This window comes from Lepidochelys olivacea (genome assembly GCF_965140295.1).
Source record: "Lepidochelys olivacea isolate rLepOli2 genome assembly, chromosome: 1".
Taxonomy (NCBI): domain Eukaryota; kingdom Metazoa; phylum Chordata; order Testudines; family Cheloniidae; genus Lepidochelys; species Lepidochelys olivacea.
This window is the reverse complement of record NC_140411.1, coordinates 112,525,351-112,538,150: the sequence shown is the minus strand read 5'-3', so window position 1 is coordinate 112,538,150 and position 12,800 is coordinate 112,525,351. Positions and strand designations below refer to the sequence as shown.

The following is a 12,800-nucleotide window of genomic DNA, read 5'->3' as shown; positions in this document are numbered from 1 at the left end:
TCTAAGCTTATTGTTACCAGCTTAGGTTAAAACTTCCCCAAGTACAAACTATTTTACCTTTTGTCCCTGGACCTTATGCTGCCAACACCAAAGTGTCTAACAAAAATAACAGGAGAAGTGCCCACTTGGAAATGTCTCCCCCCGAAAATATCCCCCCAAGCACTACACGCCCTTTCCCGGGGAAGGCTTTATAAAAATCCTCACCAATTTGCATAGGTGAATACAGACCCAAATCCTTGGATCTTAAGAACAATGAAAAAGCAATTAGGTTCTTAAAAGAAGAATTTTAATTAAAGAAAAAGTAAAAGAATCACCTCTGTAAAATCAGGATGGTAAATACCTTACAAGGTAATTAGATTCAAAACATAGAGCATCCCTCTAGGCAAAACCTTAAGTTACAAAAAAGACTCAAAAACAGGAATATACATTCCATTCAGCACAACTTATTTTATCAGCCATTTAAACAAAACAGAATCTAACACATACCTAACTAGATTGCTTACTAACTCTTTACAGGAGTTCTGACCTGCATTCCTGCTCTGGTCCCGGCAAAAGCATTACACAGAGAAGACCCTTTGTTCCCCACCATCCCTCCAGCTTTGAAAGTATCTTGTCTCCTCATTGGTCATTTTGGTCAGGTGCCAGCGAGGTTATCTTAGCTTCTTAACCCTTTACAGGTGAAAGGGTTTTTCCTCCGGCCAGAAGGGATTTAAATGTGGTTAGCCTTCCCTTTATATTTATGACAACCATATAGAGCAGAGAGCCAATATATGTTACATTAATTTTGCAAATAGACACTGTATGTTTAGAGATTTTAGGGCAGACATATTCAAACATATACAAACAGTGGGTTGAGCTGTATCACCGGAGCACTGCTGCCTTCTGAGATACATCATAGTCCTGGATAATGTCACAACTCCACAAAACTTGATCTTAATAAAGCTTTTTGTTGCCAAAAAACATTTGCTGTTAAACTGTTTTAAAACACAATCTACTTCCCCTTGCAGCTGTCATGTCCTGTTAATCCTTGAGCTTCTCTCACTGTAATGCTTTTGTTGCTAAATTAACTCAATGGCAGCCCTTTCAGAGACATTTTACAGATAACGTTAGGACTCTCCTGATGAAAGGGGTATTAGTGAGAGGTACCAGAATTTCTTACATGTACTGGTTCTCTCCCTTTTACCCCCCGCCCTTTTACTGTTAGTACTTAACTGGTCTAGTATTTGTATAAGAAGTGGGCTCAAGCTGAAAAATACAGATCTGGACTATGAACACTCCAAAATTGGGGGCCTGAGGGGGAGAGGGGGTGTTCAAATCTGGGATTTGGTTTGAGCCCATCTCAGATGTGATCTACACATTAATAAAAATTTTGGCCAATCCTTGAGTTTCAATTTTACATATTCAAAGCTCTGTTCTGAATCCACCTTGTTAGTTTTTTTTCTGGAAAAGACCCTAAACTTCTAGGCATATGTATGCATTTGCTTCTGGCTTGGATCAGGCCAAATTCTTAGGATGGTGGAAATCTTGAGAGAACAATTTGACCAGATTTCCAACTACTGCCAATCAAAGTCATGTGAGAAATGATTGAGAGATTTTGATGCCATTTAAAAAAAGTCAAACACAACGCTTCCGAATAAAGTGAACAGCATATCTCGGGCCCTGTTTCTAACTGAATGTAATTTTACACATAATATTGCAATAAGATGCTTTTAAAAGGTCTGAAAGGTCCTAACTTTTTTTCTGAAATTGACTGGTCAGTGATAAATTCTAAAAATAATTAGATAAAAATTGAATTAAAAGCAGGTTTCTGAAAGTTCCCTAGAACAAAACAAATAGAGCGAAGTTAATATCTCTGGCAAAAGACCTTAGGTTAGTCTCATGCAGCAGCTGTCCCTTATCCTTTCAAGCTGTTTGTGAAGGGCAGAGATCACTTACCAAGCACTCTACTATAACAGCTCTGAAAATTGCTTCTCCATTGGAAGCCATAACATGGCCTTTCTATTCCTTGTTTATGGATCCCCAAGAGAGCATCTTGGTCTCCTTATCCTGACAGAAAAGGCCTTTTTCTCTATGCACAATATTGACACAATCATCACATGCTAAATAATAAACATATTGACTATTGTCAACATAAATGGATTCCCACCTTAGTTTGAGCTGTATCCAACCTTCCACCCCACCTGTCTCCCACAGATGAAAGCCTGAACAAATGGAGCTATTTCAACATCTTAGGTATTTCTAGTGCACCCATCGATTGCATTTAGGTAGTACAGTCTCTAGATTGGACTGACACCAAAGTCTTGAAGGTCAACAAACTCCGCTTTGTTACAGTGAATGGGAGAAGCAAATTCCAGATCTGAAAGCACTTGGCCTCATCTACACAAATCTAATCTTAATTTTTGTGTCTACATTTATGGAGGGAGGTAGTGTTCTCAGGTAGCCCTGATGCATATCAGATAGGACTTTACACCATACTTCAAAATAAACCCCTTAGATAGCACCTAGAAGAAGGTTGAAAGCCAGTGTAGTCTTTGAAGAATTGGAGATTGATTATCTGAAAGGTTAGTTTAATTCAGTGAATATAGTTCTACACAGTACAATAAACTCATCCTGAAGTCTTCCCTGGGATCCCAGCTTTGTACCCACTAGAGGAGAATGCTTCTACTTTGAGCCAGTTATCTAGAATACAGGAAACATGAAAAGAAATGACGGTGTTTACAGTGGGAAATGAGTTAAATAGTTGTCTCTGTCATTATTTAAAGTTCTGTATAAAAACATGATTTTTTCCACATTCACTGGACTAAAACTGGCCTAGGAACATGTTTCTTTAATGCCGTAGAATCCATGTTGTGGCTGCCATTCTGTAGCTCAGGAGCATTGGACTCTCTTGGAGCCCATTACTGGGGCTCTCTAATTGGTTACACAGAGGCCACTATTGAGTACACAAGATACGCTCTTTGATCCAATGGATCGAAGTGTTGCCTTGGCAGCACATCCAGTGTGGATGCGGGAGAGAGAGGGCATGAAATTAAACCTGGCTTTGTCACATGGCAGCGGTTGGCCACAGGTCTAGCCCAGAATACCTCATTTTAGTGTAAAATCACATCCTGCCTTCCAATACCTAGACACAGTGGGGTGCCCTGAAGATATCATTAACTCTTAGAGCACTAAAGTATACTCCTCTTCAGATGCTGTAAATTAGAGTTTAGCACCCAATCTCTCCTACCTATCAGGCAGCTATCATGACAGGTATAAGGAGGTGGCGGCATGGGACCTCCACCTTCCTCAAGATACACTTCTCAATGGTGACCCTCCATGACGATTTCGGGAATTTGTCTATGTACAACTTATGAATTCTGGTTGTTATGAATTTATTGTATCTGGGAATGTCTCTGTGTGGATGTGGAATTAAACATTTGCTGACATGGGTTGCAGTACAGTACCTCCCAGAACAGGGACAATGTAGAATCATTAACAACTGTGTGCTGACCGAACAATGGGTGTGCTAAGGAGATTGGCTGAAGCTAGTTTTTGCAACTAGTCTGCAGGGAGGGGAAGTGGACAGAGTGGAAAATTCCCAAACAGTACAAAGATGACAAAGCAGGGCTTTAAAAAGGACCCATGGGAAGAAGAAAGGGAAAAGACTTTTGGAGACACAGGAAGCATTCGGACAAGAGATAAGCAGGCTTTCATAGCAACGGGGCAGTCTGGATTAACCACAGGATGAGCCAAGATCAGAAAGAGCTAGCTACAGGAGACAGAGGGGTGGCAAGATTATGAAGAGAAGCCATGTGCAGGAGAGGGAATCTGGCTCTGTCTATGTGAAGAAGAGGACTCTGCCCAAGTCCAAAGAACTCTGCAGAGTGGTGAAGAATCTGAGCCAGGGAAATGCACTGAGGTATATTTGTTATTTTGTATAGCTCTGTGTATTTCTCATGCTACTAAGTAAAGAGTAATAGAGACTGTGCAAAGTCTGTCTGTAGGTTTTCACTACTGTGTATCCCTGAAGAGGTAAACTGTAAACCCGAAAGCTCACACCTTTGGTGGGATCCTGGGGAGTACGCACTGGATGCGGGGGAAGCTAGGGGAAGATGACACTGCTTCCAGGAACTAGGCAACTGGGCTTCACTGTCCCCCCTGCCAGTCATACCAGTCTGGTGAGTGTCCAGCAGGGGGAACTCAAACAGATCTGTGAAAGACACCCCTTCCACTCCCCAAAATTAAACCAAACCAAACATTTGCAACAAGCAGCCAAGAAATCTGGCTGCTGTCAAGCCAATCTGGCAGCATCTTAAATTTATTATCCAATCATCAGGCTGGTCCCATCTCCCCAGCCCTGTGGAAGCGACGGACAGTTGGAAGAGCAAACCAGGGGAGAAGTAGGAATGGAATTCTGAAAGGTGGATTAAAAGAAGGGAGCAAAAGGTTTGGACAAACAAAGGTGATCTTTCAAAAGCCTCATTCTGTGGAATTGTGAGGGCTACTCAAGAAGGTGTTAACTTGGCTTTTGGAGCCAGCCATTACAGCCTTGTTGGGTCCTACTGAGGTATTTATGCTCTTATATGACGCACAGCACAATAGTGTCTGAGCACCTTGAGACAATAAAGCAAACAGCACCTCCATATTGAGGACATCTAGCAAGAAATGCTGAAATTTATTCATCAAACTTTCATACATCCAATAAAGACCTCTGATTTTGTACGTATAATTTACAACAGCTGTAGAAAAGGAAACTGAAATGTGCTGTATTAAAGTGCAATGGTGTATATAAGATCACAAAAATAATGGAAAGGATGCTGCAATGAGACAGCTGAAAGAACACAGTCTCATTATAGGACTGTTTGAGAGCAATATATTTAAGTAAATTATGTTACAGATCATTTACAAAATAACTTACAAATAAGAAGGCAAACCAATATCTCTGCACATTGCTATTTCATTATCACATATCAGGCTAAACGGTCCTGGCCAGCACAGTTTAGTATAGGATATTTAAGAAGGAACAGATGAATCCTTTTTTGGAAAGGATGCATAAAGTAAAAACCCTGACCAGCCTTCATACTGCAGTATTGCAAGAAACCGAAGTATTTATGAATTGTAAAGTGACACATTTTCAGCAGCATGAAGACTATAAATACATCTTTTACACTGATATTATATATATATATACACACACACACACACACAGACACATACATATTTATATATACATTTATGCACTGGCCACAGCCAGCTGTATTTTGATTGTAACTGGGACAGAAATCACTTCTGAAAACTAGAAAAGTAAGATAATTCTTTTGAGGCATTTCTCTTTTAGCTGTTCGCATGATAGAGAGTAAAATCAAGATTTCTTATATTCAGTTAGACTTCTAGGTGCGGAGCACCAGCAGCTCCCATTGACTGCAATAGCAGCTCACTGCGCTCAGTGCTTCTGAAAATTAAGCCCTCAACACTCCAGATTATTTTAAGTAATACAGTACACAGACCAGGAAAAAATGATATTCCAGTATAAGCAAAAAAAAAAAAAAAAATCAAAATTGATGCACTGTTTGCATTGGTAAGGCTGAACTGCAAAGAATATCTGAGGAGGTGATAATTTACAGCATTTACATTATACCCTGAAAAACTGTATGTTTATGATTTCCCTCCCTTTAAAAAAAGGATTTAAAATATTTGTCCGCAACGTAGTCCAGATCTTTTTAAAATAAAGTAATTGCCCTCACCCTCCTATTTTATAGAAAAAATATACAATTGTTTAGATTTTTCCATCCTTTTGAGTAAATCTACAAACATACATCCTTAGCTAAAAGGTTCAGGTTTCTAATCCTCACAATAAATCTTCAGCATTAGGAAAGCTCTTGAGCTATATAGTGTAGCTGGCATAGTTTCATTTGCCTGTAACCATCTTCTAACTGTTAGAGCTGAAGATAACCACATTGTATTACAAATCATTAAGAAATCACTTAAGTAATACAAACATTTTGTGTTTCAATGTGTACCTTAGTAATGAAAAATAATTTTGTATCAAAGATGCTATTAAATTGCCAGTGTTATGTAAACACAGTGATTCTTGGTAAAGGACTTGGTTCAGAGGCCAAAATACCTCAAAAATGGCCATTGGGCACACAGTAAAAAATGCTGGAAAAGATAAAAGAGTCTTTTCTTTTGATGCTATTGTGGTCAGTGAATTGTCCATTTCTTTTGCACCACAGCCTGTGAAGATGCATTTTACTGCAGAAAGCACCGTGCTAAAAATTCAAGACAAGATAATGGCTGGACCTACAATTAATTCCCGGTTATTGTAAAAGAGACTCCATATACTGCATTAACCCAGAAGTATCCTTACAGGAAGGTTTTTGGAAGAGTGAACTGTAAACTCAGATTTCTTATCCTTATTTCTATATTATACATTTTTTTTATTTCATTATTTTACAATAGGATTTACCACAGAGGAACACATTCCTGTCTCGTCCTGTTCTTCTTCTGGTTGTGATTAAATGGTGTGTCTGTAGAAATTTGATGGCAATACCCCTGGGAAAACTTATGTTGAGATTCAGACTTCAGATCAGAAGCTTCTAGAAGATCCCATTTCAGATAATTTACTTTTCTTTATAATCTCAGACTCCACATACTTTTCACTGACCTCTTCCTAGGGTTGGCTCTGTAAATCACCATTTAAAACATGAGACAGGCAACACACACATGCTGGATCTCCATTTCAGTCCAACGTTCAAAAGTCTGCACAAGATGCTGGAAGTTCACAGGTGACTTGGGGAAACATTAGCATTAGCCCTTGATGTCTCAGAAGCTGGTGCTGCCAGCATTGCAACTTTCATTGTAACTTGATGATGAACTCAAAGTACTGCACCCAGTGCCTGATTCTGGAGTAGGAGGGAAAACAAATCACAAGAAACATGCTATGTCATTTGTTCTTTCAAAATGCTTACTATATAAATGTTTAGCTAAACTGACCATTGCCACATTTACAGTTACTCTCTTACCAGAGCTGCTTAAAGACTGAGCTGATTTTGAGTTGCCAATGAGCATCAATAAATTGTTGGCTGGCACCAAACCTTCTTTCCCGGTGCTCAGATTCTTCACATACCTAAGAAAAGAATTTTACTGTCAAACTGTTTACATTTTTTAAAATATGCTCTTTATACACACACAGAAATTCTTCAGAGTATATGACATCAAAATTGATGAGGTACTTGTGTGCATTTTCAAGCAGCTACGTGCAATTTTCCATACCAAAGTCTGTCCTCCCCTTCACGGATCAGCTGAACAAGGTCTCCACTTTTCACTGCAAGATCTTCAGAACCTCCTTTGTCATAATCAGTCACAACAGTGTATTTACCAGGAGTCTAAATGCACAGAAGGAAAAACAAACAAATTAAACTGTACAGTAAAAATAATAGATATTAAGCAGATATTGACTTTTGTACTGCTGGGGTAATTTGTTTTTTTTTAAAACCACAGTGAAGCCGAGGTGAATATTTACTTTGAGGGACAATAAACCTTGCTATTCACCCAAAATGTGAAGTCAATATATGTATTCTCATAAACAGCCTGAATGGCTTCCTGAGAAACATCTGTACCTCTCTCATTATGTCAATGAATTAAAAAAAAACAAAAAAACGCCCTCAACCCTCATTCAGGTTCTAAACAGGAGATTAAATTTAAAGTCCAGAAAAAGCTTAGGTGAACCAGTCAGTGAACCAGAGATTTATATATGTGATTTCATTGGATAATATTGCTTTCTAACTCACTATTATTCATTAAGGCAGTAAACAATAGACACCTGTGTTACTTTTCACAGTTCTTTGGTATGTAATATAAACAACTGCAGATGCTATGAGTCCAAATGACAAAAAACTTTCACAAGGTACTTATGCAAGTGCAACCTTAAATTGAAATTTTGCCTGATTAAGGACTTCAAGCCTGGGGTTATTTATTTATTTATTTATTTAGCTGCAAGTTCCAGCAAAATTCCCATGTACTAGATACTTTTACTATATTAATTAGAGATACAAATTTCACTAAATTGGTCGGAAAATATTTCTGGTTACCAGCTTCATCTCTCCTCCCCCTTCTCCTTCTTCTTCCTCTGCATCTGATGAATTAAGTGGGTCCTCAGCACTAGACCAACCATCATTTTCTTCAGAGGCATCAAGTGAATGAGATGTTTTAGCCCAACCTGGGGAAACAAATAGCCTATAGTTATCAACTTTGTGAAAATATCCCAGAAACAAGAAAAACTCCCACTGACTTCAATGAGACCAGGATAGCACCCAAAGTCTGTAATAGTTACTTACATATCAAGTAGAAATAGGAGGAAAATGTTAGGTGGGGAAATATTTATACCCTTGGGGCCAAATTCATTGCTGGCATAAGCTGGCACAATTCCTGTGAAGTTGTGCTATTTTATGGCAGTGGTGAATTTGGGCCTTAATGTTTTTAAAAAGAAAATAAGCAGAAAAGAAAAAGTCCCTCTGTTTTTTACATACACACACACACACACACACACAATAGGTATATGGCTGTTTTTCTTGGGAGGCAGTAGAAACAGAAATTACTTCCAATTCATGTGTTGCTGAGGGCTGGTGGGTAGGTGTGACATCATCAAAGAAGCTTAACTGGATAATTAGAAGATGGCAATAGTGGTCTGATTTTCCAAATTGCTGAGCACCTGCCATTCCCATTGAAGTCACTGAGTTCAGCACCTCATCAGATCAGCAAAAAGAAAAGGAGTACTTGTGGCACCTTAGAGACTAACAAATTTATTTGAGCATAAGCTTTCGTGAGCTACAGCTCGCATCGCATCCGATGAATTGAGCTGTAGCTCACGAAAGCTTATGCTCAAATAAATTGGTTAGTCTCTAAGGTGCCACAAGTCCTCCTTTTCTTTTTGTGGATACAGACTAACGTGGCTGCTACTCTGAAACCTGTCATCAGGTCAGGTTGCTATTGTTCAAAGCCAAACTGGGGTGACAAACTGCACAGTAATACTAAGAGAATTCATCATGATTAAAACTGTTGCAGTGACCACCCCAGGAACAAAGACGTATTTATCACATTGTAAAGTGTTACTATTTTTCCCATGACGAGTAATTCAGGCTAACCCATTTCACTTATTTACAATGCTGAATCACATCCAGGGTGCACAACTCGCCGTTCCAAATAAAAATCAAACTAAGGTTGCTTTTCACTGAGGTCAGCAGGTCCTTAAAAAAACCCAAAGTAACCACAAACATATGCATGTGGTTCTCAATCATAAAAGCAAATCATGATAAAACAGATTAGGAAAGTTTCAGAATTCGTCTTTTATGATAAATTTCTGTTCAGGACAAACAGTTATATCATTAATACCCAGTGAAAAGAATGACAGGAGGAACACTCCCCAAGCCAACTCTAAATATAAAAGCACGATAATAATCACTTATACTTGCGGGGGGGGAACCCAGAATTTTTGCTTTCCATGGAATCTGTGAGGCAGTTTCTATTTCCTGCACCACTGGACGATACATGTTACAAAACGTCTTCTAGTACTAGCAGAGTAAAAGCCAGACCAATCTCTAATCCACAGCACACCAAAAACATAGGTTCATGTGGCCCAGAACTGATACTTTACCTTGCCTGCGCTGGGCTGCTGGTAGAAGATTAGAAGTACTGACCCATTTGGCCCTGTCCAATGCTAATACTGAACTTGCATCTGTGAAAGAACTGAGTAATAAGTTCCTGCTTCATTCCACTCAAATTTCATTTTTAGCTTAAAAGTTACCTTTATTGCTGGGCTTGTGGAGATGCAACTAGAACCCTTTTCATTCTTTTTAAATAAAAAAAACCCACAATATAATAGAGGAAAGTAATTTTGCTGTCTGTCCCTGGTCCTCAATTCTGCCAGGCTATCATTTATAAAAACAGAACAAAAAAAAATACACACAAAAAAACAGGGGACTAAACTTGGTGTTTGCCAATTATCACTGCTCATATGTTGCATCCTGTTTCTCCCACTCTATCCTGTCTGTTTTAGATGCTAAATTCTTTGCGGGGCATGGACTACTTCTCATCATGTGTTCATACAGTGCCCAGCGCTACTGGGCCCCAAATCTTGGCTGGGGTGCTAGACACTGCGGGAATTCAGATAACTGTAGCGTTACCATTCATGAAGGGTAGCATTCAATTTAAAAAATAAGAAACAGTCGAAAGTGATTCTGCATCCATGTTGGGGAAAAACACAAAAGCTCACAGAATTTCCAAGAGTGATTTCCTATTACTTTCAGGCAGCACTAGCCCAATGCTGACAAAACACCAAACGAGAAAAAAAATGCCCTTTTCCCCCCGAAGAACTTTCTACCTGAGGAACCTTAGAAAGGAAGCAAAAGAAAAAGGCAGAGAACCTATGAGAAAAGAGATTGCTAGCAAGGAAATCAGGAGGAGGATATAATTCAGTTACAGGGCCTGATTTTTATTGAACTTGCACCAGTTTTACACCAGTCATTTCAACTGAGTGGCACAGCCCATCTATCCTCCCAAGGCTTTGGTGGGAAGAGGGAAGGCGAAGTGGTGGAAAGGAAAAAATGGGGACAGAGGTGCGCGACAGGGGGGATGGCAGGACGTTTTAAATTTAATTTAGTTTCTTGGTTATTTTCTTTCTCAAATCAACAGTCTATTCAAGGATTGTATATGAAATCTTTGTTGGGAGCTCAGGGTATGCAGCTTGTATTATAATGGTACAAATGGAAATGAACAAACTTAATTTCTTCATAGGACAGAGAATCTCAATGATATAACAGTATCATTGTCTGAGTGTTTTCTAAGGTACATGCTTTCTAAAAACATGGCTGTAGGATCTAACTCACACCCAAATATATGAATTAAACGTTTCTTTTTCATCAAAAAGCAGAAGCTGTCACGTGAACTGGGTTTGGATTATCTGAGCCACCAGGACAAAATCATTTTCTCTCCAAACCCAGATAGAGTTCTACAGAGCATAAGGTACTGGACTGGACATCCATTTTCCCTTCTGACTCTGCAACAGACTCCCACAGGATTGTCTGCACCTCTCCCTGCATCTTCTCAGGGAACCCCCCTCTTAGATTTCCTTGCAAAGACTCCTGAGCAAAACTTTTCTTCTTTGTAATATCCTCGAAGTCCAGACCTTTCATATTAGCTGGGAAGTCTAGCAGGTTTGGCTGGTTTCCTACAGAGCTCAGATGTCACAGACCTTCAGATTCCACATGCATAGAGGTGGCGTACACAGTCAGAGTGCATTGAACACCCCACAGTATAGGCAAAGTGAATGCTGTTGGATAATGCCACACCCAAAAGCCTGCAACACCAGCTGGGCTTTCACAGGCGGCATGGTTAAAGACAAAGGTTGAAGAAACCTTGGAAAGTGGGGTTTGGAAGAAGAGTGTGGCTGTAGGGGAAATATTGCCTGAGAGTACAAGAAGGGTGTGGAACCAGTATCATGACAATACTGTTGTGCACACACTGTCGTATGCACACCCACACTTATTTGATATTAATATTACATTAGACATCTATGGCTTATTGTGGAGTACAAAAGGTGATATCATCACTCTACCTCTTAAACCAAAAGGAGTTGGATCACTCTTTACTTCATGTCGTTTAGCTTTTTTGTCAGGGCTGGTAGGAGAAGCTGCAGTAGGATGAATAGGCAAAAAACACAGAAGAGAGATATTGAAGAACCAGAAAAAACAGAATAGGTAGATTGCATGCTAAGTACCTTTGAGTTTACACTGGAATATAGTAAATGGTTCCTGATTAATCTAATTTATTTTAGTTGCCATTGATTGATTATTGATTATAACAAAAGGAATTAATTTTTTACATCCATTATGTGCTAAATTGGCAAGACATTTTTACAATTAAGGATACAAATATATGATTTTTTTTCTAAAAACTGTAAATCAACAGAATACAGTTAATCTGCATTTTAGGTGCAAACATTATATGAACATGATCATTTTATTTTGGCAAAACTAATTCTACATCAGTACCTGGTCCTGTCAGAAGGATCATTGGCAATGTCTGGTTTTTAGCAGTAGGAGATGGAGTTTCTGTCAAAGCAAGCATGGAATATTAGTGCTTACCTTATATGTGCTTTAGACATACTATGCTGATACAGTCTCCAGAAAGAACTCAAAGGTAATCAGGGTTTAAAAAGACATGTTAAGAGGGTGCTTGAAAATCATGTGTTCTACTATTTGTCGTCATATTAGTGCAATGCAGACTATTTAAAGGGAGTCAATCAAAGCAAGAAGGACTTTACAATTCTACAAATGCATTTATTTGGCAGCAGGAAGCAAAAACTGAAGACCTCTTTTGAAAAGAACTGAATTCTTATTTCCTTATATCCTTGAAAATAGCAACACCCTTTGCACAGCCTTGCATTAAGTACAGCAAATTTGATTAATAAGAAGTTAAGAAGAAAACGCTTCTAACAAAACATTGGTTCCCTACTGGTTATAACAACCAGATCAGATTCACTGAAGGTGGAGCATGGTGCTGCTCATTCACTCTGAGGGTAGGCAAAGGAGGTTTCCACTGCTACCCTCCTTCAGTGTTCCCACTGGAGATGAGCAGCTTAAACTCTTTCTGGGGACTCCATGGAGGGAACTGATGTGTACATAAACTGGATTCAGCACTCCCCCCATGTCACTCTGACCACTCCACCGTCCTGGCTAGCACCATGCCCTAAAACACCCCATCACCAAGTGCAATGTAGATTATAGGCTCTTGGTACGGTCTACCTCCCACAGTGGACTTTCTAC

At 39.2% G+C, this 12,800-nt stretch overlaps 1 protein-coding gene across 3 annotated transcripts in view; it reads right to left on the bottom strand.

Moving 5' to 3' along the window:
- Positions 1–1,805: 1,805 nt before the first annotated feature.
- MCF2L (MCF.2 cell line derived transforming sequence like) overlaps positions 1,806–12,800 on the bottom strand; it is a 259,022-nt gene continuing 248,027 nt past the window's right edge. For 2 of the 3 annotated variants that reach the window (XM_084612820.1, XM_084612821.1), the window contains 6 exons: positions 12,027–12,086; positions 11,591–11,665; positions 8,070–8,197; positions 7,252–7,364; positions 7,002–7,105; positions 1,806–6,881 (listed from right to left, as the gene is read on the bottom strand). In XM_084612820.1, the coding sequence (XP_084468946.1) occupies positions 6,802–6,881; positions 7,002–7,105; positions 7,252–7,364; positions 8,070–8,197; positions 11,591–11,665; positions 12,027–12,086 (560 nt within the window). In that variant the 3' untranslated portion in view covers positions 1,806–6,801. The remainder of the gene's footprint in view (positions 6,882–7,001; positions 7,106–7,251; positions 7,365–8,069; positions 8,198–11,590; positions 11,666–12,026; positions 12,087–12,800) is intronic. The other variant, XM_084612822.1, reaches the window with a different exon arrangement.